This window comes from Calonectris borealis, chromosome 4, assembly GCF_964195595.1.
Source record: "Calonectris borealis chromosome 4, bCalBor7.hap1.2, whole genome shotgun sequence".
NCBI classification, from domain to species: Eukaryota; Metazoa; Chordata; class Aves; order Procellariiformes; family Procellariidae; genus Calonectris; species Calonectris borealis.
Window position 1 is genome coordinate 21,300,650 of NC_134315.1, and position 26,135 is coordinate 21,326,784.

At 35.8% G+C, this 26,135-nt stretch overlaps 1 protein-coding gene across 2 annotated transcripts in view; it reads left to right on the forward strand.

Moving 5' to 3' along the window:
- The window catches only part of TBC1D19 (TBC1 domain family member 19), a 55,801-nt gene that overhangs the window by 23,955 nt on the left and 5,711 nt on the right, over positions 1-26,135 (forward strand). For both annotated transcript variants that reach the window (XM_075150539.1, XM_075150540.1), the window contains exons 8-16: positions 847-957; positions 1,836-1,908; positions 2,639-2,677; positions 5,148-5,260; positions 16,438-16,512; positions 16,991-17,053; positions 20,980-21,064; positions 23,397-23,441; positions 24,642-24,674. In XM_075150539.1, the coding sequence (XP_075006640.1) occupies positions 847-957; positions 1,836-1,908; positions 2,639-2,677; positions 5,148-5,260; positions 16,438-16,512; positions 16,991-17,053; positions 20,980-21,064; positions 23,397-23,441; positions 24,642-24,674 (637 nt within the window). The remainder of the gene's footprint in view (positions 1-846; positions 958-1,835; positions 1,909-2,638; positions 2,678-5,147; positions 5,261-16,437; positions 16,513-16,990; positions 17,054-20,979; positions 21,065-23,396; positions 23,442-24,641; positions 24,675-26,135) is intronic.

Below are 26,135 nucleotides of genomic sequence, written 5' to 3' on the forward strand. Positions count from 1 at the left end.
TTTCCAGAGTTTGCAGTTTCTTACATTAATCTTTTAATTTACAAGTCTGACAATGAGTTTATATGGTATTAGAATACTTATAAGACTGAGAATTGTAGAGATAAGATGTTGTGGAAGAATTTCATAAGAGCTGGAAACTCATCTTAGAAAGAATCGTTGCCAGCTCAACATTATAATATCAAAATCTATACCCATGGAATAACAGTATGTAAGAGACTGTAAATTGCTTTATAGATCAGAGTTACTTATCTTGACATTGTGATTCCTTGTCTCTTAAATTTTATCCTTACTTTAGGTTTTCAATTCTGTAATTTTTTTTTTTCTTAAACGAAAGAAGATATTTTGATGTATCGTTATTTAGTAAGAAATTATTTTAGTAGCAAATTATGTAGCACTTTGATTGAAAGCTACATAGGATTGCCAGTGTAAGAATATGGATAAAAATTCTTTCAGAAAAACGCAATACTGAAGAATATCCTGGATATTGTAGCCATCAGAAATATACTCTTGGTGTTCGAATGACTTTGATGAGGAAGTGAATTTTAGTCAAGACATTACTATGTAACCAGCACTTAATCCCATATATCAAAAATGACTTCTGCTTTTTTATTTCATAATTTGAGCTTACTTTTCAAAGTAGAATATGTTTGCTTCCTTAAAAATTTGGCTCCTTTTTGATTTTGAAAATGTTGAGATATAATTTGATAATTTGGGCCTATATAGATGATAGTTGCAGGAAATAGTTTTATGCTGAACGTACTGTTTGTAGTACTGATGATGCTAAGAAGAGTTCTGAATGTAAATTTCTGAATATATGCAAGGAATGACAGAGCTACCATTTTTAAGGTACTGATGAATCTTCGAAACCCAAATTATGAAAATGGAGAACAACCTAGTTTCAGAAATCATCTGGGGTTAATTCAGGTTCCTCTAAAAGTTAAAGATATTCCAGAATTGGTAAGTATATTTTTTCTTACAAGAGGTTTCTGTAAGAATTATTTTGCCTATTTTGCCTGTTTTGCCTATTTAGAAAAAGATTCTAAACAATAAGGAAGAATATTAATATAATGATAAGTTTCTCCTTTTGAAAGTGAAAATCAATCTAAATGTGTAGTTAAAACACGTAGCATAAAAAAGTTTTATAAAAAGACATTTTTAAAGAAAAGTAAAACATAAACAGTAAATTATCTGCCAGTAAGGAAGTTTTCATTTTACACCACGCAGCTTTGATTTGTGCCAAAAATATACTTCTGTACATGTTATTCATGTACTCATTTTTTTCTGTACAAGAAAACATTAAATACGTAGTTTATCTTAATTCTACAGTTTTATTTGATGCTGTACAAGATCAGTAACGTGACAATCAGTTAGCTTCTAATTTTCTTCTCAAAGTAATTTTAAATCCTTTTATTGTCAGATTGTAAATGAAAGGAAATGCTTGGATATTAGTATTATAATTGGAAAATAGGAGAGCTCTTCTTAATGCTTCACCGATAAGTCTCTTGAGGATTTTATGCTAGTAGAAAAACTTGCGCCACGGTTGGGAAAGAGCTGGGAATTAGATATCCTTAACCTAATCTTTCATTCATTGCTTTATTACATCCAGGTGTAGCTCATAGTTGACATGAAAACTGGGGTCTGTAACTAAAAGTAGAATAAGAATTGATGTGAGATTCTTCTCTTTAAAAACCTGAGCTTATATTTCATATATATGCATTTAAAAGAACTATGTTTGGTTTAGAAAATATTCGCATTAAGCCTTTCAGAAGAAATGTCTAATGATTTAGAGAATTAAACATTGTTAATTACTGTTTTATGGTTTTGCTTCTTTTCAGAAAGAAGACTTCAGTGAACTAGGCTTAAATATAGGACAACTGGGTATTGATGATTCAGCACAAGTGCCTCCTGGTTAGCTGTGCTTCAGTCACTTAAATAGAACACTAATGAGTAGAATACTTTGCAATTACCAAGTAATTTGTGTATTTTTTCCATAATAAACCATAACTATTTGTTCTGTAACTATGATTGTAGTGACTTCCTTAGTAAAATATAGCTAATAATAGAAAACATTGCAAATATTGAGATTTAAAATCATCACCTTAACTTGAAAATATGTTAATTTTAGTGTGTTTGAACGCTTCAGGATCTAGAGAACAAAATTGCATATCTTTTAAATAACTATTTTTAAGAAAAGATTACAGAAAATAGCCATATATCAGTACTACTATTTAATCAGTAGCTTAAATACTGCATAATTTCTGTTGTTTTTCCGTGTATGCATTTATTCCTGTAGAAACAGGTTTTAAAATGGTCTTTCCATATAAAAGTGGAAAACATTGTAGTATCAAGTGATTTTTCTTTTTAAATGGAAGTTCACCTAATTGAAAGTCTAGGTTCATACAGTATAGTGCTACTTTGGTATTTGTGTCCTTCAGACAAGAAAAAATTCTGTAGTATTATTTCTTCTTAGTTTTTGAAAAAGAACATTAATGCTGATGCAGGTTAATTTTTAGTGACATTGGCAAGAAAAATCAGCTGATTGTAGTGGTGTGTAGTAAAAATATAAAATACATTACTAGCCAAAGTATCTTTTTTTTTTTTAATTTTTGCCATTCTTTTCTATTTCTTTATTTTCCAGAGTTCTTTGAAAATGAATATGTACGTGTTGGACAGAAAGGTAGGATCTGTTTTCATCTGTAATAAACTGTGAGTAGTTAGGAATACATTTAGTAAATTTCTCTCTCAATTACATATACCTTTTAGAATTTTAATAATTTAGACAGACTAACACCATTGCAATTTAAACAGAGACAGTCAGTAATACCATTGTAATTTAGACAGAGACAGAAAAGCAAGCATTTGCAGTCTACCAGTAGCTACCAGATAAATAGCTCCACAGATATTTCATTAAAAACGAAATAGGAAGCATAGAGACATAACTTTTTGGTGATAACTTAACTTACGCCACTACTTAATTTCATTTTAAAATCAAAAGACTGGAGTCCCTTCTCTGCATGCACAGTTCTCATTAGTGTAATGGGGTTTATGCCTGTGTGTCAGAACAGAGTCTTTTTAATTGTTATTTGCAATTGCAGAACTTGCTAAGTATTGCAATACTTAGCCACCATGGAAAATTCACTCATTTGTGTCTGTATACTGCTTTTTCTGAAGAAGTTCCGGGTTTTTTTGTAGTGAAGAAATAAAAAAGGAAAGGGAAGATAAAAGAAGTAATCTTTATTAGCTCAAGTTTGCTTGTAGAAGAAACATACAAGGAATGTTTGAAATCCATCAATATCTGCTCCTTACTGTCTCTTGTGGTTCCTGCTAAACATTATCACCATCAAAGAAAAAAATAGAGTGGATACCATCCCCAAAGTCCTCCGTCCCTTTTTTTTTGTTCCAGTAACAAAACAATGACCTTTCGTTCTTACTTCTCCTTTTGTGGTCCTCCTTCTATCCCTCATCGTCTGTTTTCTCATCCAAGAGCAACTCCTTAGGGTACTGTCCATCTCTCTGTTCTTTTCCTGTTCTTCCAGATAAATTCCCCATCCAGACTTCCTGAGCCAGTCATTCAACTCCACAATGTAATTCTTACACCTCGTCTCTTGTCTGTGTAGAGGAGCCTCTATTACAGAGATTGTCTTAGCTTTTCCTATATGCAAAGACACAAAATTTTGTAAAAATGTAAGTTAAGAGTCTTGACCATGAACTGAAACCTTAGTTCATTCAGTGGGAATCCTACTGCATGCTCTATTGGGTGTTGGTTATGACTTTGGTTGCCTCTGATGTATTGATTTTGCTTTTATATTAGATGTATTGCCAAGTCTGAGGAATTTTCTTTATTATATTTAGTAAAACCCATCTTGTATATAGCAAAATTACTTTTTAATATTTTGTGTCTCAGTAAGAAACAATAAGGTAAACACTCATGGACACTGAGATGAATCACAATCTTTTCTAAAGTTTTGTGGGGAATGCAGGAATGTTTTTTCTTTTTGCCCTCTTCCTTTGGGAAAAAAGGATCACATACCATCTGTGTTAGAGCTCTGCAGATTAAACAGAAAATTGGCAGGCTGGTCTATTCAGTACTTAAGAAGAGAGGGAAGGAGAAAGGAATCAATTAATTAGATTTATAATTCCAAACTTCATCCTTCTAAGTCATGTCAGGGCAGATATCGTGAATATCAAATTTAGTGAAGTTTAGAAAAGCAATTTGTTTCTGAGAGACTTCAGAAAAATCAGAGGGTATGGATTTGGATACTTCTGAGTACCAGCACAACACTTATCTAATGTCTAGATAATCTCACAGAAATATTCTCCCAACTCTGTCTTTGTTGTGAAAGACATTTCAGGTATGAGGGTACAGTTAATCACATAACCTCAATGGGAAACAACATTTCTACCACTTTAGGATAGCTAAAGATCATTGTCTTTCAAGTTTATAGATTCAAATAAGGAATGAGATCATCTTCTCTAAGGTATGTACAGTAGTGTATTCAGGATGAGGCCCTTGTGACAGAGTAGCCTAAAGCTTCACAACAATGACCCATTTAGGCAAACCTGTCAACAGTAGACTTACATCAATATGAAGGAAAACCAAAATCTTTTGAAAAAGAAAGTCTTTATCCTCCAGAGTACGTATACCAATAATGAGAGAACATGACAGTACACTCTGAAATGGAAAATTCTTGCCCCACAGTTATCTGTGAAGGTGTTCGTATATAAATATAAAAATAGATGAGAGAAAAAAACCAGAATGAGTGGCAATCTCCTATTTGAACTGAGATACCGCTCACAGTTAAACAGGAGTATTTTGTGGCTATATACAGCTGCTTGTTCCGCTTAATGCCAGCCTACTAGCTGCAACTAGCCTTGATATAGATACATACTAAGAGAATACATACTAAGTGCTATTTTATGATGGAAGGTAGTACAGCCTTGCTTATTAATATCAATTGCCCTGTTTCACAGGGAACTACTTCAAAATTGTGTGGTGGAAACCAGACCTTTTAGATATTTTCCCATTAGCTAATGCTTACAGCATGGTAAGCCAGTTTGTAAAGTTAAAAATTAAAGTACTTGATAATTTGATAAACTTTGGAAGTCTTAAATGACATCAATTCATTACCTGCTTTGTTTCTTAACAGTTTTAGCAGAGCAAGATAGTGCTGCAGCTCAGCAATATGTTCGTCAGGGATGTCCAACAGCACTCCGAGCTGATCTGTGGGCCCTCATTCTCAATATTTCTAATCAGCCAGAGGTAAGGAGCAAAGTGAGAGTAAAATATGAAGACTAGGTGAAAACACAAACGTGCAAGCACATATCTTCTAGTGATCTTTTTCCAAAATAGAAATGCTCTACTGAGTTGTCACAGAAACTGATAAACATTTTATGAGAAATACGCACATGCCTGTAAAAAACTCCGTGCTGTGGTGGTGTCTTTTAGGCTCTTCCATAATTTTTTAACAGATATATGAGCAAAACACTGTAGAACAAGCTATTCAATTGATGGCTAGCTCCTGAGGTTTTCCTATATGGTGCTGACTTTTTCAGAAGGGGACAAGAAAAAAGTCCTGGAAAGAAGACTGAACCTCTCTTATCTTTGCTAAGTTTTATAAAAAGAAGATGTGCTATACCTTTTTCCTGGCTATTTGAACCTGTCATCATATTCGTGTACATATCTTGTAAATTGCTTTATATATTATTGCATATACTCTACATAGTACGATCAAAAAGATATAAAGAGGAACTAGTAAGATGTAGATTGTTTTCATACTCCCTTGTACAGCAGCAGTTTTTCATAGCGCCTTATATTTGACTCAAGTCCTCAACAATGAAATCTTTTGCAGTATCCAAAGACATGCTATAGTCAATATATCTAATATACCATAAAAAGTTAAATCCCTATTTAACTCTTGGCAGAATTGTGAATACTTTGATGCAAGGCTTTTATTGCAATAAAAAATAACATGTACACATGTAAATTTGCTCATAAATGTGAGAATTGTACACTATCTTATGTCCCTTGAGGATGTAGCCATTTTCTTGTAATACTGGGGCATTTATTGGTAACTACATAGTACAATTGTAAGATCTTGACCTTAAAAACAAATGTAAATCTCGTTCATTGACAGCTTACCTAAGGAGTTGAAGTTATTTGGTCTGGTATTAGAATTACTTAGTTTATTCCATTTTGAAAAAATAAAATAGGCTTTTGTTTCTAGTAAATAAAAGATTGAATTTTCTGTAGAAGAAAGACCTGTTGAAATAATAATGAAATATTATACATCTTACTTAAGATGCTCAGCACTAGATTTAAGTTATCTTAAATTATCAGAACAGCTTGAATTTTAGAAGTCTTTATGAGAGCAGGAATATTAGAGGTGTGAAATTAATGTTGTTGGTTACATTGCATCTGTTTATATTCTGTTACATGCTGCATCCTCTAAGATAATTTTTATCTTAATGTGGAAAATTAAATAATTGAATAAAAAAGCCAAGTATTCTGTTTTGATGACTGAAAGTCAAGATAATAATCAGAAAAATGATAAAATATTTCATTTTATGTTCATGCAAAGCATGAGTTGTTACGGAAATAGATTTATTAAAATCCGTTTCTTGAAATTCATATGGACAATTTTCAACAGTTACCTTTTTTAAAGAGGAACAAGCTCTGTCTGTCTATTAATATACTTGTCAGCCACACTGTTAGGTCCTTTAAAAGTCAACTCTAGTTTATAGTTGTTTTTAATATGTGTTTATACTATGCATGAAGTGTGAATATTTTAGACCTTCTCAAAAGGTTAGTCTCTGCTGTGAGGGTATTAACTCAATTTACTCTTAGGTAAGCTACAGAATAGTACATTAGCTGTTTGATCACTAGTGCTCATGTGTGTGCCCTCACTGTGTAGTAAATGGTAATTCAGCTCCAACTTATTGCAAGGATGCATGTGGACTCTTATGTCAGGGCAGCTAATATGTTCTCATTGACATAATATTTTACCTTGACATAACTTTCTATGCACTTAGCAAATGATGCTCATCAACTATAGATGAAGAAGAAAAATAAACTACATAGGCTTACAGTATTCTGAGATTCAGTGCAGTAGACATTCGCCTTTAGGAGGCATTCTACGAGTTCCAGAGCCTTGAGACTGAACTGAGTAGACTGTGTGCAGGGAATTGTTGGTGAGACAATATTTTGTGATGATACTAAAAGAACTCAAGAAAGATGATGATAAGTGGCTGGAAAATGGTAACGATAACATCAGGAAAAAGAGGTAAGGACAGATGAAGTGATGCAGACTGAGAATTTGTCACTACTTTGAGATTGCTGAAATAAAAGATTGGAAAACAGTAAAATACAAAATCCACCCTCCCTCCCCACAAAGAACAGAAATTATCAAGTCTGTGGACAAGATATACTACGTTGGAGAAAATCATCTAAGTTGGTGATGTAAGTGCATATGAATGTTTTTCTGTCATGCTAAACTGAAACTGTATCTTCTAATGTAGCAGCTATCAGAGCCTTTTATCTTATTTTCCAAGACTATTTTTGCGTAGCATAGTATAGTATTTGTTATCCTGGGCTCTAAGTTACAGTTATTTTATGGACTTTGAGTACTAAAAATATAAATGCACTAAAGGGATAGGCTTTCTGACTGAGACCTGCCAGACTGCCCATAGGTCAGGTAGGATATCACATGGGTTACTATAGCTATGTTATAAGCTGAATGTCCATAGTTCGTTTTAAGGATTGGGTTTACTAGCGTTTCACAGAAGTAAGGCTGTAACTATTGCCAGAATGCTAACACCCTGGGAAGTTCTTCTTGCATATACTGAATATACTGCTTTATTTTTTGTAAAGAATAGCAAAGCAGTTTTCAGATGCATGTAGCTGTTTTATGATCATCTGTGTTTCATATAGACTTTATTAGTTTATAGAATCATAGAATCATTAAGGTTGGAAAAGACCTCTAAGATCATTGAGTCCAACCGTCAACCCAACACCACCATGCCCACTACACCATGTCCCTAAGCGCCTCATCTACACGTCTTCTAAATACTTCCAGGGATGGTGACTCAACCCCTTCCCTGGGCAGCCTGTTCCAAGGCCTGACCACTCTTTCAGTAAAGAAATTTCTCCTAATGTTCAATCTAAACCTCCCTTGGTGCAACTTGAGGCCATTTCCTCTTGTCCTATCGCTGGTTACTTGGCAGAAGAGACCAACACCCACCTCACTACAACCTCCTCTCAGGTAGTTGTAGAGCGCGATGAGGTCTCCCCTCAGCCTCCTCTTCTCCAGGCTAAACAACCCCAGTTCCCTCAGCCGCTCCTCACAAGACTTGTGCTCCAGGCCTTTCACCAGCTTCATTGCCCTTCTCTGGACACGCTCCAGCACCTCCATGTCCTTCTTGTAGTGAGGGGCCCAGAACTGAACACAGTATTCGAGGTGTGGCCTCACCAGTGCCGAGTACAGGGGCACGATCACCTCCCTGCTCCTGCTGGCCACACTATTTCTGATACAGGCCAGGATGCCGTTGGCCTTCTTGGCCACCTGAGCACACTGCCGGCTCATGTTCAGCCGGCTGTCAGCCAGCACCCCCAGGTCCTTTTCCTCCGGGCAGCTTTCCAGCCACTCTTCCCCAAGCCTGTAGCGTTGCCTGGGGTTGTTGTGGCCGAAGTGCAGGACTCGGCACTTGGCCTTGTTGAACCTCATACAGTTGGCCTTGGCCCATCGATCCAGCCTGTCCAGGTCCCTCTGCAGAGCCTTCCTACCCTCCAGCAGATCAACACTCCCGCCCAGCTTGGTGTCGTCTGCAAACTTACTGAGGGAGCACTCGATCCCCTCATCCAGATCATTGATAAAGATATTGAACAGGACCGGCCCCAGTACTGAGCCCTGGGGAACACGGCTCGTGACCGGCTGCCAACTGGATTTAACTCCGTTCACCACAACTCTCTGGGCTCGGCCGTCCAGCCAGTTTTTTACCCAGCGAAGAGTGCACCTGTCTAGGCCATGAGCCGCCAGCTTCTCTAGGAGAATGCTGTGGGAGACAGTGTCAAGGCTTTACTGAAGTCCAGGTAGACCACATCCACAGCCTTTCCCTCATCCACTAGGCGGGTCACCTGCTCATAGAAGGAGATCAGGTTGGTCAAGCAGGACCTGCCTTCCATGAACCCGTGCTGGCGGGGCCTGATCCCCTGGTTGTCCTGGACATGGCTCGTGAGCGCCCTCAAAACGAACCGCTCCATGATCTTCCCTGGCACCGAGGTCAGGCTGACCGGCCTGTAGTTCCCCGGATCCTCCTTCCGGCCCTTCCTGTAGATGGGTGTCACATTGGCGAGCCTCCAGTCATCCGGCACCTCCCCAGTTAACCAGGACTGCTGGTAAATGATGGAGAGTGGCTTGGCAAACTCCTCCGCCAGCTCCCTCAGTACCCTCAGGTGGATCCCATCCAGCCCCATAGACTTGTGAACGTCCAGGTGGCGTAGCAGGTCATTAACTTCTTCCTCTTGGATTATGGGGGATTTATCCTGCTCGCCGTCCCTGTCTTCCAGCTCAGGGGGCTGAGTACCCTGAGGATAACTGCTCTGACTATTAAAGACTGAGGCAAAGAAGGCGTTGAGTACCTCAGCCTTATCCTCGTCCTTGGTGGCAATGTCCCCCCCCCCCGCATCCAATAGAGGATGGAGATTCTCCTTGGCTCTCCTTTTGTCATTAATATACTTGTAAAAGCATTTTTTTGTTGTCTCTCACGACAGTGGCCAGGTTGAGTTCTAGCTGGGCTTTTGCCTTCCTAATTTCCACTCTGCACGACCTAACGCGATCCCTGTACTCTTCTTGAGTTGCCTGACCCTTCCTCCAAAGGTGATAAACTCTCCTTTTTTTCCTGAGTCCCAGCCAGAGCTCCCTGTTCAGCCAGGCGGGTCGCCTTCCCTGCCCGTTCTTCTTGTGGCACGTGGGGACAGCCCGCTCCTGCGCCTTTAAGACTTCCTTCTTGAAGAACGACCAGCCTTCCTGGACCCCTTTGCCCTTCAGGACTGTCTCCCAAGGGACCCTCTCGACCGGTGTCCTGAGCAGGCCAAAGTCCGCCTTCTGGAAGTCCATGGTAGCGGTTTTGCTGGCCCCCCTCCTTACTTCACGAATATTGAGTATTCTATCATTTCATGGTCGCTAAGCCCAAGCCGGCCTCCGACCACCACATCTCCCACCAGTCCTTCTCTGTTCGTGAACAGCAGGTCAAGCGAGGCATCTCCCCTGGTGGGCTCGCTTACCAGCTGCGTCAGGAAGTTATCCTCCACACACTCCAGGAACCTCCTCGACTGTTTCCTCTCTGCCGTGTGGTATTTCCAGCAGACGTCCGGAAAGTTGAAGTCCCCCACGAGAACAAGGGCTAGCGACTGGGAGACTTCTGCCAGCCTCTTGTAGAATATTTCGTCTGCCTCCTCGTCCTGGCTAGGTGGTCTATAACAGACTCCCAGCAGGATATCTGCCTTGTTGGCCTTCCCCCTCATCCTTACCCACAAGCACTCGACCTCGTCATCACTACCATTGAGCTCTAGACAGTCGAAGCACTCCCTAACATACAGGGCTACCCCACCGGCTCTCCTTCCTCGCCTGTCCCTTCTGAAGAGCTTATAGCCATCCATTGCAGCTCTCCAATCTGAGACTAACACTTCTTTTCTCTACTTCTTATGTACTGTTTCTCTGCTGAAGTTGAGCTGTGTGGTTGCAGAAATTTCTTGCTGTAATATTTCTGATTTGCAGTTTAGGCTCTATTACATCTATAGCTGTATGAATCTAACTCATAAGGACTGTGAATTTCCTTTCTTTAATGTAAAACATTATTGAGGGTTTGGTATGGGCAGCATTGTGTGTGTTAGCATCCAATATTGTTGTTTGGAAAATTTTATTCAGTGAAGCTCAGCCTTTGTGTAAAGCTAATATACAGACAAGCAAGGGATGATACTAGCAATCTAGCATTGTAATCGTGAAAATGATAAACTGTAAGCTCTATATGCAGGATTATTTAGAAATGCGTAAACACATTTCCTGGCAATGGATTGTTTATTAGTTTTCATTTGTAATGGTACATTTTAGAGAAGCTGTGTTAAAAGAGCATTTTTAAGGTTGCAGCGTCAAACATTTAAAAGCTAACAGTGTCACAGTTAATATTGTCTGTGCACAGTCCAATTTGCTGTATATATATATTTTATCGTATACTTTTGAATCACAGAATCAGTTTTTCCTGTGGGATATCTGCTTCATTGATTGCACAGAATGGATGGCACACACTTACTGAGAATCTTTTTTGGGGCTTTTTCCGTTCTGTTCGGTGTGTTACCCTATGTTTATTCACTGCATGCTATTCAAGCAGTGCTTAAAAAACAAAATTGTTCATTATCTTACAGGCCTTTTTCCTCTAATTTTTTAAGTTAATGGGTTGAAAATCAATTTTAATTCTGAAAATTCCAGCATGCAGAAATTAGTAATGCTTTGCTTTACTACAGCTTTTAATGAATGTAATTTCCTAAGTTTAAAAACTTAATAAATAGGTGAGGTGGTAAGTTCATAATGGAGCACGATATAACTCTGTGCCTTATCAGTAGGGTTATTTAGATTAGGATCAGTAGCTGAAGGTACCCACTGCACCATTCAGACAGCTGAGAAGCCAGTAGCAGTAATGGGCTGTCATCATCTTTGACTGGAGAATTATGTACTTTTACAAGTGGATTTCATAGGTGTTTGGTAAAAGGAGAATAAGTTTTGGATCGTCTTCCAGGATTTGCCAGGAGGGACTTTCTTTAGCTTTTTTGTCCATTATCTCTTTAGGTAATCTGTTTAGTTTTCTGTTTTGTACTTGTTTCTGGTACTTCTGTTCCAAAATCTACAGCTCACCTAATTAATGCTGGTTGCCATTCTTTAGGCTTCATCCAATTCCCACAAATCTTTGTGTTTGCTTTCTAGACTCCTCAGTGTCAGTCTTCCTTCATATTCCTGGTTCTATGCTTCACCCACCTATTTCTTGTATTAGATTTGAGAGGCAAGTATAGACAGTGCAATCAAATGATGAGAGTAACCTAAAAATGAATCATGAGGTGCCTACAGTTCAGCAGTGAGAGTGCAGCTCCTGTGCCAGGGATTTCATGACAGGCCGCAGGTGGACTGTGCCTGCACAGAGGCTGCTGAGTAATCCAAACCTTGATTTCAAAGAAGGTGAATCACCAGGTTCTGCTTAAACTAGTTTTGCTGAATACTGCTGAAAGATACTGTTCTCTCTTGCCTGTAAGCTGCTTTCAGAGCTCCCTTTTCCTTATGCTCTCAGGTGGATACAGTATGAGTTTTTTGGGTGGAAATTTTGGTATGTGGCTTTGTAAGGTCAAGAGGGCTGGGCACTGCAATCCTGAAATGTACTATGTTTCAACTTGGAAAGATGAGTATGTTTCAAGGTGCAGTATAAAAAAATATATATATTATTTTGAGAAAAGCTATGGTCTATATAAAAATGCAACACATTTTTAAAAAGTAAAAAGTTTACAAATTAAGGTTACATTAAGATTTGGCAGACAGAGAAGAAAGGTTGAATCAGATGAAAATGGTAAGATTTTGGTTTTATAAATGAAAACATTTTAGGCTAAGAAACCTACCACACTTTTGGACATTCCTGAAACTTAATAGTAGTCAGTTGTCTCATCTGGAGGAAGAAATGCAACCAATAAAATAGTAAAACGGGACTTGAATCTTTTTTAAAGCCTGAGTGAGGCTCTTAAAAACATTTCTCACTGTATAAGTGAGGAAAAACTGATCACCGAGCAAAAGGGTCATGTGGCTTGAAAGCAAATCTGTGACCAATCTTGTTTATGATTCAGATATAAGGAATAAATTTATTAATACAGCATGAATCACAAGCCTCTTGCCTTACTAAGAGGCATGGGTAAGATCTATTTGTGGTCAAGTTGCATCTAAAAAACTGGTATGATTCCTAAGCCCTGTTTTCATTTTGCATCACAATAATCACAAGTTAAGAGAAAATGAATGACAAATAATGAATTAAAACCATTATTCCTAGAATGGTTATGATTGGTTTTGCATTGCAAGTCCCTCTTTAACAATTTATTATTTGTTTACCAAACTTTTTCTCACGAGTTCTAGTTCAGGTGGACAGCTTGGCCTTCTGGTCTTTTTACTAAATTATTTAACTGTTAAAATATTTAAGTACTGTTTTATTCTGCTAATATATGCAATGTAAATTTGCTATTCATTTATTCAGGGTAGAGTTTTGAGTTGTGTTTGAAATTTTAGTTCATGCTGAAATTGTAACGGCGACAGCAAACAGTGTTTTTATTTTCTGAGAAATGACCAAGTTGGCCTAGTGGGTTTTTGTAAGAGCAAAGAAGAAACTATTATTTATGAAAAAAGAAAAGGTGATAAACTGTTTACCCTTTTTATTTAACATCATACTGAAGAAAGTATTCAACTGAATTGTAAAGAACTTCCATTCAGTTCCTGCAAGTTGCTGAAGAATCTGTGCGCAGTTGTTCTCTCTTTTAAGACAGTGCCCTAAACATCAGGTTACTTATTCTTACCAGTTTTTTAACTGCTTGAAATATTTACACCAATTAAAACAAATTAAGGAGGAGAATTGGGAAGGATATATATTTCAGAAATTGTACATCCTGTTGGTTAAGGCTAAGTGATTCAAATTTCTATTCTAACTCAGGCAATATTTGCTCTATATTCTAATAGGTATATTGTTTTTTAAAATCGGTACACAAATCTGAAAGGTAAGAAATGGAAAGTTTCTACACTTCAGCCTTATTGATTCCTTTGCTAAAACAAAAAGAAATTTTACAAAATGTTTTAAATACATGTGTCATTCTGGATTAACAAATAGCAAATACTCTGTTCTGATTAAACCTATTCCATTTAAATTTCTTTCAGTGGTTTTCTGCTTTTCTTTTGTGGAAGATACGTTCACTGGCTATAATAAACTGTAATTTATACATAATTGCAATTAACATGATTCTTTACACTTCAATTAATAATGTGGTTGAATTAAGGCATAGGAAGCTAGTAAATATTTTAGAGATTAATAATATAACAGTCATAGTTCAGTATGATGCCAGAAACAAAACTGCACTGAAACTAACACTCTAAACTCTTGATGTCAGTACAGAAGGGCATCATTTATGAATATTTTTTTCTTGTACAGAAATCTGTTCTTCATACATTCAGTGAAGTCATTCCTTGCATGCCAAATCACTAAGTCTATTCTAAGTGTGAATAAAACAGCTGCAATTCAACTTAATACCAAGTTATTCTGACTGTTAAGATGAATGGACCATGTACTTAAGTGATTATTTTTTAGTTGTAGTTTTACAAGAATTTTAGTAATAACAGGAAAATGGACTCCTGTAAGCAAATGTAAAACATAATTGAATGGCTTCCTAATTCAGGAAGGAAAAGATTAGTACAAAATACTGGATTAGTGATAATGTTAACTTGTAGCTTGAAGCCACTGTGTGACCTCAGGTGAAAGTATTTTAAGAAGAAAACTTGTTTTTGCGTATAAATTTAAAGTGTGCTTTATACGTGTGTAGCAAAAGATTACTCTCTTCCTTCATACCACTTTCTTCTCCCACTTCTAAACAGCCTTTAGCAATTCTTCAAGGCAGTTATAGAGAACTAAAAACTAGGAAATGATAACAGGAAACCATGAGGTTATTAGAATCTCTTTCCCAAGTTACAATAAAGTAGTAGTTGCATTATCTAGTACCTTTGTAGCCATGAATTTCATTACCATTTCTTATGCAGGAGTACTTCCATGTACGACTGTCCTGGTTTCGGCTGGTTAAACCTGCCTGCCAGGTTAAACCTGCCTGCCAGGTTAAACCACGACAACGACAGAAAGAGTTAATCATGCAATCTGCTTAGCATGAAAAAGAAGAGGGTTTTTGTAATTAGTTCCTTCTGTTCTGATATATACAGTCATTTGAGATGGCAAAAAAGACTTTAGACGTTATTTATTTGGCAGTGTTACACTTAATTAGACTACAGTATTGATGCTTTAAAATTGTGAATATTAGAGTAGTTCTCTGTAGCTCTTAAGAGCAGAGTGATACATTAATATTACAATTACTTTACATTTAGTAAATATTTGTGTCTGATCCTTCGTAAAGAAATAGTGTACAATTTATATTTCCCCTTTTTATTTGTCAGAAAGAAAAATGTAAATATTTTCCCTGTGGTAGTTATCAGTACTTAAGAAATACGGCTTTTGTCCTCATTTCAACTTAACAGTCTAATAATGTATTAATTCTAATAATTTCTAAGTGTATAATATTCACCACTTTGCAGTTTTGTATTAATAAAAAGAACAGTTACAATGTTCCCTAGCCCTCTTCTCACTTTTTTTCCATTCTCTCCCTCTCAAAATTTCATCTTACTTCCCATTTGTTCTTTAGATCCTTACTCCAGACTTACCTATTTTTGTAAAGAAATCAGCAGTAAATATCATGTAAAACTTGGAATATACAAGCATTTGTGTGGTGGCTGTAGAGACACATTGAAATCAAAATAATTTCGTGAAGTGGAAAGGAGCTTTGGGACTGCTGATTTAGTTTATAAATTTATTCCAAATCCATTTGAAACTGTGGTATTCAATCTGAAACTGTTAGTCGATTGTATGCATAATGACAGAGAGGTATTTAAGAATTTAGGAATTACATGATTATAGTGCGATATTTAATTTTTTATTTCCTTTGCAAGCTCTTTCTAAGAAGAAAGTGATAGAATAAGCAAAAGCAGAGATGTGTATGTTCTGATAATTCTCCATCGTTTCACCCTTACGTATGTTCTGTAGACATCCAGGAAATAATTGGAGTTTAAAAAAAGTCTGAGTTCTTTGTATTCTTCACAAGATTTTTTAAATATATTTATCATTTCATCTTTTCACAAATTTATACTATTTAGAGATTCATATTAGATTAATATAAAATATTTGCAGCAACTCACTAATGCTAGAAGATATGACAGAACATATTAATGGAGAGGTGTATGAAAACAGAGGGTAACAAAGAAAAAACCATAATAATTTTGGACATTGAAAAGGTTTTAGCTGTAGAGACCCAAAGGTTGGAAGATATGGATCTTTGGTTTGAATTAGTTCCTTCATTCTCGTTTTATTAATTATCTAAAGGGGAGGTCATTTTATAAAGTCTCAGATATCTGCCTCATTTCTTAGGGCTTAAGCTAGAATAAACGGTGATAGAATGCTTCATAAATTATGCAGTGTGTTTTCCAGCTGAATACATGCTTATGATTTTTCTTGATTTTTTTTTTTTTTTTTAAATTGTTAAAAATTGGCTTCGTTAGTTTAAATATAAATGAAAGTTGTGTGTCAGACTGATGATGATAATATTTTTAATTTTAGGATATCTTGTATTATGAACAGCTTAAATCAAATGTGATTCAGCACGACCTTTTAGTGGACAGCCTGATTTACAAAGTAAGTGATTCACATCACAGTGATTAAGTGATTTATACACTCATCACACCAGTATCTTGGTGTTTTAACAAAGAAAATGTTAGATGGTTTGGTTTTAAGGAGTGTAAGAATAATTAGTGTGAATTTATTATTAGAAACTCTCTCCTTGTGCCTGTGTTGTCTCTTGCGTAAGACATTTGTTTGAGTTGAGCCATGAAGTCGTAACGAAACGGTAAATTCGTTTGAAGGAATAACTGGTTTTGCGAGGAAGAAAGCACTGGAGTCTGAGCACTTCCATTTCAAGTTTCAATTCTGAATATTTTAATCATCAAGTTAATATAGCATTTTTTAATTTTAAAATGTGGAGTATATGCTTAACCACAGCTCTTTCATGATTCAATGGTGAAACAGTGTCTTTTACCACTGTGTTAAGTTTAGCTTCTATGGGAGTGTGAAAAGATGTCTTTTGGCTTCAAACTGCTGTATTTTTTGATTACAGGATGTAAAGCTGACAGCAAGCAACGATGACTACTATTTTGTATTTGAGGATTATTTATATCAGGTATGTAACTATTTTTTTCTTAAAAAAGCTAGAAAGTATACTCCTGTAGGATTGTATAATCTTTGGAGTAAGGACTGCCTTTGTGTTTCATGTGTAGGCAGAGTACAGTGGAACCCTAGACAGCATCTGTTCGCTGCATTACATATACTTTCCCTTCTGAATAACAATACCGTAAATCAATCTTGTACACTTAAACAGATTAAGCAGGACAGGTTTCTAAAACTCCTACTCTGAAGGACCTTACACAATGTCTTTCTGATGCAGTAAGCCAGAAAATACGCAGTCAGCCATATTCTTCCCCTTTCCAGCTTTGCAATAATAAACTGATTAACAGCTGTGGCATACAGAGAAATTAAGACTTGAGAAGTATATTCAGGGTTCCAGTTTAAAAAAAAAAAATTGCTTTACAATGACCTACTGCAATAATCATAAAAGATATTGTATTGACATATTTTTGAATTGAAGACATTGATTCTGAATAAGGTAGTGATATGTATGGTTACTTTCCGGATTGCTCCCATTCCAAAGCTGCTTCTAGCAATGGGGAACCCAGCTAATTTATAAAGAATTATCTTTGTTGCTGCCTGTCAAATGCCCTTAAATAGAAGGACATTACATTTATGAATTTCCTAATGTGTAGTTGATTGCAGTGTCAACATAAATGTCATGCAGCAAACTTAGCATTTCCACAGTGCTTTCAATTTCATTAGTCACATCTGTTAGGTTAGACTTGCTTAATTTTTTGTTTTAGAGCTATGTGAAACTAAACGATTTCTTCTGTGATGGTAATATGTAAAACTGCAAGTAATTTAACAAAGCAAGAAACTGTCCTTAATACTGCTTAGTCCATATAGGTATAAAAATATGTGTTACTATTTAAGCATACTATGCAATCATGTATACATATAATATTTTAGCATAATAAGCATTTAAACATTAATACTTAATATTATAACCTCATGAAATTATAGCTATTCTACTTAAAATACTTCCAATATTAAGATCTGTATCTGAATTTGTATCTGAATTAAAATTCGAAAAGTGACTACATAAGGACAACTCAAACATTGATATTTATTCACTAAAATATTTACATGTAGAAGTTTTTCTTGATTTAAGGGTCAAAGATGATCTTCATTATTGTAACATTATTTCTTCATCATGGGATATGAAAATCTCATTCTTATTTCTGCATCATTCATTATATAGACTACTAAGGCTTATTAATTAGTCATTAACTGACAGTTTCAGTGGACACAGGATTATAATCTATGAAGGAACATGAACTAGTATACAGTATAATCTTTTGGTTTAAGACCATCAGAAATAGATTTTGTTCATCATTCTCAATATATAGCCCAGTTGAATATTTTAATTTTTTATATATCTCTATTAACTAAAAGAATGATCACAGAGTGAAAATCATAAAAAGGACTAAACTAGCCTTAGTAATTTGAAGGAGAGTCACCAAAAATCTTTGAAAAATGAAGTGTCTAGTTTTATTGCAAGGCTTTGAGGCAAAGAATATCTCAAACTTTTAATTATTAGTTGCTCTAGTTTTGTTTGGTACTTTGTGGTATTCTTCAGACTCTTTTTCTAGAAGAAAGTTATCCATTTTCCTTGATAATTTTCTCGTCCAACCTAATTTGCAAATGCATTGCTGCCAAATGATTTTGTTCTGTCGCCTCTGGAAAAATTTTGCAATATGAGTCACTCTGATATGGAATATTATTTATTGATTTCATATGATAACTGGAATTAAACATTGGCTAAATAAAATAGGTAACGAAAATGTTAGCTTAAACCAGACAAATTATTTCTGGGTTTGTGATTTTTTTCATGACTAGTTACTGCCTCTAAGTTTTCCAAGATATTTGATCAGAGAGTAGCATTTGTCTGTGTATTACTTAACAGATAAAGCATCCATCAAAACCAGAAAATTTGGGCCTAAAATAACAATGAGGATATTTGATTGGATTATTGGTACCTCTTTAAGCAGCATGCAATCCTTTTCGGGAAGAACACTGTGAAATGATGTAATTTATCTCCTTTAATATCTTTGCTTTCTTCATCTCAAAGTTTACATGTTTTTGTTACTTCTTTTTAACTATTGAAATAGAATACAGTTACTTTTAATACAGTAATTTCTTTTTGATAAAAGCTTTGGCTTTGCTTTTTTTCTTTTTCTCGGTCCTTTGAAGTCAGTGGTTTTCTTTTCAGTTTTGGTTATAAATATCCAATAGTTTGCCAAACATTTCTGTACTTAAAAAAGGGTTTGTGCCATTGTTTTCTTTAGCATTATCATTTTTGTGAATGAGAAAAGTGATACATAAATTATTAAATTTGTGAATTCATTATTTCAGGCCAGAGGTTCAATTCGAATACTTTAGTCTTACACCCTGCATAATGAATATATGCAAAGAACCTCACCCAACAGTTTTTAGGTATAGTCATAACTTAAGTTTGAGCTACAGTCTATCTTTTATAAAGATGCATAGTCTTAATTTAAAGACTTCCAGATACTGGTACTGGACACTGTATTCCTAAAAAAGGGCGCCTCAAATAAAGGTTACATTCTTTCCCCTATGACAGAACGTAATTTATGTCCTTTTTAGATTAGTTTCTTCTTCTTTCACCTCAGTTAACATATGCAGAGAATTACATTTGCCTGTATATTGTTATTGTCAGCTGTATTTTGGCAACTATGAAAATGATTGTGTATTGTGCAAAAATAATTTTTAGCTTAAACTGTTCAAGATAAAGAAACTATTTATTTTTTAGAAGGTATTTGTATCAGAGAAATAGTTTTGAGGTTCAAAAGAGGAAAAAGTCTCAAAACATGACCTGCTTTCCATAAAAAATAAAAAAAAAGCAATGATGTTCAGATGTCACAGTGTTTTGGTTTTGCATGTTTCCTTTTGAGAAATGCTGGTATCTGGAAAATGTTTGTAATAATTAGTTGAAGGAAAAATCCATTCATTTTTATTCACAATAAACTATGTAATGAAACACCATCTAAAACATTTCCACCTTTACACCTTGGCTACATTTAAAACAAACAAACAAACAAACTCTTAAAACCTACAAGAGCAGAGAGGTTTTAATCTATGCAAAAAAGTCAGCAGCAAGTTGAAGTCTGTCTTACTTCTGCCCTCTTGTGTACATTCTTGATAGTGCAGTCTTTCATTGCATGAAAATTTTCAAGTACAATACTAATTTTTACATTTTTTACAACTGAATATAGGATGAGATTCTTTATTGTTAATATTTTTTTTAAGAATGCTTTTAGTATTTAATTATATACGCAATTTCTGTGAATACTAGATCCTTCATTTATGTAAACAATAAAAAATACAAATATATTTTACAAAATACCCTGTGCATTTCAGAACTTATGGGTACAAAGTGAACATTATAATCTGTGCTTTTTGAAAGAACTGAATATTGTGCAAGCATTCTGTAAAGCTCCTGGGAATGAAAGCAAATGTAAGAATCAGTCTTCTGGAACTGCATGCATGCGAAAATGTAAATGTTTCATTTGCGTATTCACTTACTAGGACTTCCCCAGGTCATAGTAACTGAATAGAAAAATAACCTAATAGACATCAAAGCAGTCAGTTGCATGCACAGTCACTAATGATGTGACAGAAGGAGACAAAGCCATGCTGAGAGGCAAAGAGGAGGGTTGGAGAATGAGGATATTTTACTGGCAACAAATGACTGTGAAGGTAAAATCATAGCAAGTTCAAAGGGAGCCTGGAAATTTGAACGGGAAAGTAAATTAAGTTGGTCAAGAGCTTTCAACCATACTAGCTCTCTTCAATAGCATCTAATAGGTGCTAATTAAGGCAGGTCCTTAAATCTGTTTGACATTGCTTTGTTGATCCAGTAAGTCAGCTGATTTTTATATGCTGTCTTTTCTACAGGTATTACTCTGTTTTTCCCGAGATACATCTGTATTGGAGCACTTTACTTACAGTAGTGCCACCCCACCCAAATCATATATACGAGGTAAAAGGAATTGTTTTATAAAAGATTGTATAGATTTTTGTTGACTGCTGCAGTAATACAGTATGTGAGTTTCCTTTATGTTCATTACACCTAGTAGACTACATTTAAAAGAATCTTAATAAAAACTTCATGTATCCAGTTGACATCTGCACAGATTCTATTATGACAGTTTAGAAGCTGATCACATGAAGGCCAGATTGCAATGTTGTTCTTTTACTGTTGGTTTCTGTGTATAATTCTCCAGTGTTTTACCAAAATAAATTAATCACACAGCTACGACAATATGATAAAATCTTGACAACATCTATCTTCAGCAGAGCTAGAAATTTAAACCCACAATGTTGTCCTCTGCAACTTCAACAAATTTAGCAACTGGAAGTGGTGGTAGGATGTTATCTTCCCAAAGCAGTGAGTTTTGCAAATATTTGTAGACAGGAGCAGAAGATGTTGCTGAAGAACTGTGGACTCTGTTCGAAGGTCTGGGAGAATAGAGCTCTACCAAGCAGACTTATACTGATTTTTTTCAAAGCATGGCATCTTCCAGAGTGTTAGCTTACTTTTGGATGTTCTTTGGCTTAAGTTCTCATGTGAGTCTTATTTTTCTTAACAATCTTAAATTTATTGGTTCAGTCCACTTGCCTTCTCTGCCAACTTCTAATGCCATACCTCTGGGCTCTGTTTCCTTGCTTCTTAGATCCTCACCTCCCTTGGCTTTACCCAGAGGTTCCTAATTTTGTCTTCCTTCTTGAATCATTCAGCCATCCAATCACTTTTTTTTTCCATGTACCTTTACCTTCTGCATTCCCATTTTCTTCCTTGGTACCTCGTGCCAGTGTATTTAGCCAAATGTGATCCCCATTCCAAGTACTTTTTTCAAACAGGACCTCTGCTGACAGTTTTCCTCTTGCTGCTTCTTATGTCATGTTTTTTCTTCCTCCTTTATTGCTTTGTAGGCCTTTTCTCTCTCTTTAACTGAATTAGGGAGTTTTCTTTACCTACTTCTTGAAACAAGCAAAGGGCTCACCTGAGAGCAGAACAGCAGTGGGACTCCAGGTCTCACTTCTGGCACAGAGCCGTGGCAGCCCAGAAACACGATGGGAAATACCCTACTTATTCCTAGACAAACCTGGGGAAAGAAGTTGCTGAAATCTAAATCTCTGCTGAACCTGTGCAGTGTAAATCCAAGAGGCTTGTAGGTCCTATTTGTGGCTAATTTTCCAAGAGATGTGCTTTATGCTAAAAATACTCTCCTTCCAGATTACAACTTCCAGCTGCACAGCAAGCAAACTATTGGAAGGAAGAGTAAAAAGTATTTTTTAGTTTAATGAAACAACTGATTTCTGTAATTGGAAAATACTGGATTTTATTTTCATGGGGTAATAGGCAAGAACTTTGCAGGTTGATTTTGAATTTAATTCAGTCAATTCATGCAACAAGAAAATATCTAAGTCCAGATTCCACTGAACCTGACAAATGTTCCCTGTGTTAAATTCTTCTGTGTAGAGGGAACAAAATACACGGAGATCTAAAAGATCTCTGAATCTTCTATAAATTTTCATAAAAGTAGTTACAGTTTCCAGTTGAATTTTCTCATTTCAACACTAAAATAATTACATCTTTTAATTACTTGTAATTAAACTTAAAAACACTTTTATATTTCTAAATAAATTGTTAATTTTTTAATAGTGGATTTCAAATTATTAGGTCCTATAGTTAAAATATGGTTAACTAATATAACATGTTCATTTTGCAAGGAAGAGAAAAAGTTATATCGTCAGTCTATATTATCAGTGATTGTCTTAATTAATATTTTGTATCCAACAGATTACTTAAATTTTTTTTGGTTATCTCAAAACTATACCATCCATCTTCCTCTCTGTTGCAGGCTTAATGAAACCTTGAATATTTTTTATCTGTTCTTGTATCTTTTTAAATGCCTTTCCTGTCCCTAGGTCAGCCTGCCATAGCATGGCAGACTTATCCGCGTAACCTTATCCCCTCATAGAGCTTTACTGTCTTCAAGGTCTGCAGCAAACACCTCTAGAGCCCCTAAGACACACCCAAATAAAATCTCTATGGAGTAGCATTGCTGAAATCTTCCTCCTCTTTTTTGCTGTTTGTCATCCTCCCTTATTGGTGCTCCATTTTAGTTTTATATCTGACACTGTACCTGTCCTATTGCATTACTTGCTTGTTTTAGACAATATCAAGTCGTCAATAACATAATTAGTTATGATTTTTATAAATGTAACTTAGAATCTACCTTTTTGATTTAAATCTTTACACATTTTAACAGTTTAATCACATTTTAATTGTGGTTTGATGATCACAGGAAAACTTGGAATAGAAGAGTATGCTGTTTTCTATCCTCCAAATGGTAAGAATTATACTATTGCCTCCTCTAGTGGTAGTTTGTATTTTTCTCAAATACGTGATAACTTCTTTTTCTATTACTGTTTTTTTGCTGTTATTCTGTGAAGTTCATTAATTTAAAGGAGTAAGCTGGACTGAAGCTACTCCAAAACCACATTCAGCCTGGTGTTAGTAGTCACATACGGAGTTTGTCTACGCGTGTGGGAAGGAGAAGGAAAACAACTTCTGGTGCAGCAGCTTGTATTCCAGTCTTGTATCACCACTTAGAGGGTCTGAATGATACATGCTGAAACTGTCTGACCCCCAGCTTTTCAGTACTCAACAAACCACACCTTAAAGTCTTTTCCTTTCAAAATTTGTGTTCATTTTAAAAATTCAGACATAACTAATCTATATAATTTTAAGTTAATATCATTGCTGTTGTTGCTGCTTCAATTATTAAAATTCTTTTTTTCAGCTCTTATTTTGACCATTTCAATCCCTGTCTATTGAATCCTTTCCCTGTTTTTGCACTGCATTTGTATTTTAAGTTCAAGCTCTTTGCTTTTGCTTTCAGGGCCTTACATCACCAAATCTGTGTCTCTGGCCTCATCTTCTATGTCTTCTGTGTTCCAGTGGTGTCAGTTGTAGCACGTACTTTTGTTCCCCCTTCTTCCATTTTTGCCTCTGCAGTTCTTTGCAGCTTTGTAGCCATGAAGCATTGTCCTTATGACCTTTTGTCAAAGCAGCTCCCTCTTACTGGTACTATATGAAAATGAGTGAATGGGAGCTAAGATCAGCTGGAAAGGAGGAGAGAACTGTCATGATACAACTGCCAAGTCCTTTAAATGTTTTATCTGAGTACTACCTGAATTACTGGAGGTCTTGGCCTCCTTTTTTCCTGCTCTCTCCTTGTCAGTGCATGACATTTACAGGTTGTCATTTATTTGAAATTAGGTTCTGATTTCAGCAAAGCTTATACATAATAACTTCATGGAAACAGAGCTTTACTTGGCTTTCTAGGCATGTGTTTAAGCACATAGTTGGTTGTACTGAAGTAAGTGATACAATTCCTGTACTTAAATATTTACAAGGATGAGATCCAAGACTGCAGGCGCCATAACAAGGAAATATTTTATTCCTATGGTAGGCAGGATGCAATTTAGAAATTTGGGGAAAAATAAATTTTTTTACATGGATAAAAAGAAATATTTTTGTTTTATAGGTGTAATTCCTTTTCATGGCTTTTCTATGTATGGTAAGTGTGACTCTCATAAACTCTTAAAATCTCAGGATTGCTTTTTATCATATTGCAGTTTAAAGCTGTATGTACTTCTCTGCAACTTTTAAAATGTGTGTATTCTGTTTCTTTGTGTATGACAACTGTGGTATATAATTTTAAAAATTCCAGGCTGTTTCTATTGACTTATATTACACCCTCTACCATGTGGGAGTTCCTTCTTTGTAAGCTAATAGCTGAGCTATATGTCTTAATGTACATGAATAGAGGGACAAATTTTGTTGACAGACTGCTCTTTTCTTTTGTTTCACTCCTGAGTGGACCAAGTTACCTGTGAAGACAGTTCTTAAAAACGTGAATTATGTGAAAAGCCTGTTGCTGTATCCATTTGCCTAGAACAGGTGTTAAAGGAGCATTAAATAATAGAATGGTTGCTACTTTACTGCACAGAGGAAAGCTCAAATATCAACAAGATTTCTAGGAAAAGAGCAGAAAAATCTCAGGTCTCAGATGTAACAAGGCAGCTAGTGCAGAGAGACTCCAACAATATGAGGCTCTTGTTACAGCTTTCCAGTTTTTTCCTTTGATTAATGAAAGGTGTTTGTAGCATCACAGGGCAAGCAGATTTTAAGATTATACTTACAATGCTATGTTTTGCTAATAAGAAAGTTTAATGATCACATGATCATTAAAATCAGGCGATTTAAATATGAAATGCAAATTTGAACCTGAGTAGGGAATCTAAGTCTTTGAAGTAATTAACAGCTTAGTTACAAACTCTTCTTTAGGTACTCACTAGGAGGCTTTCACTTTTTCTCTGTGAAACCGCTTTTCAAAATGTTTGTATGTGACGCCCTTGAGAACAGTGTCTCTCAAACTGGGTGTGAGTTTCTTCTCTCCCTCCTGTCCTCTCCCTTTGCAAGGGCTCAGAATATGCTGGTTGTGAGAAGGAGGGAGGCTGAAAAGCAAGGCAGCAGAAACACTAATGTAACTCCAGGCTGTGGGTAAGGTAGCTGGGACCAAGGAGAGCATCCTGTGTATTCCATGCTGTGCTGCTCTCGGAGGAAGTATCTCGGGTCCTTATGTAAATCCTGTACACTTTTGCATGTTTGCGTGCATACGCTCGTACAGTGCCAACTGTCAGACACTGTTCTGTTATCCTCCTGGCCTTTATGTACATATGCATGCTGCCAACTCTTCCACCTCCATCTTCAATCCTTATAAACATATACACTAGTAACACCCTCTGCTTTTCTTAACCCTACGTAAATACACATTTCTGTGAACATCTCGCCCTACCTTAGCACCCCACCTCTCATACACATACGCCATTATTTTCTATTAAGCCACCTTCTCTGATATATATATATATATGAAAACGAATTCACACATGCATACACCCATATATATATATAAAGAAATGTACATATATCTACGTGCATATGTATACATATGTATGCAGACAAATGTATCCATATC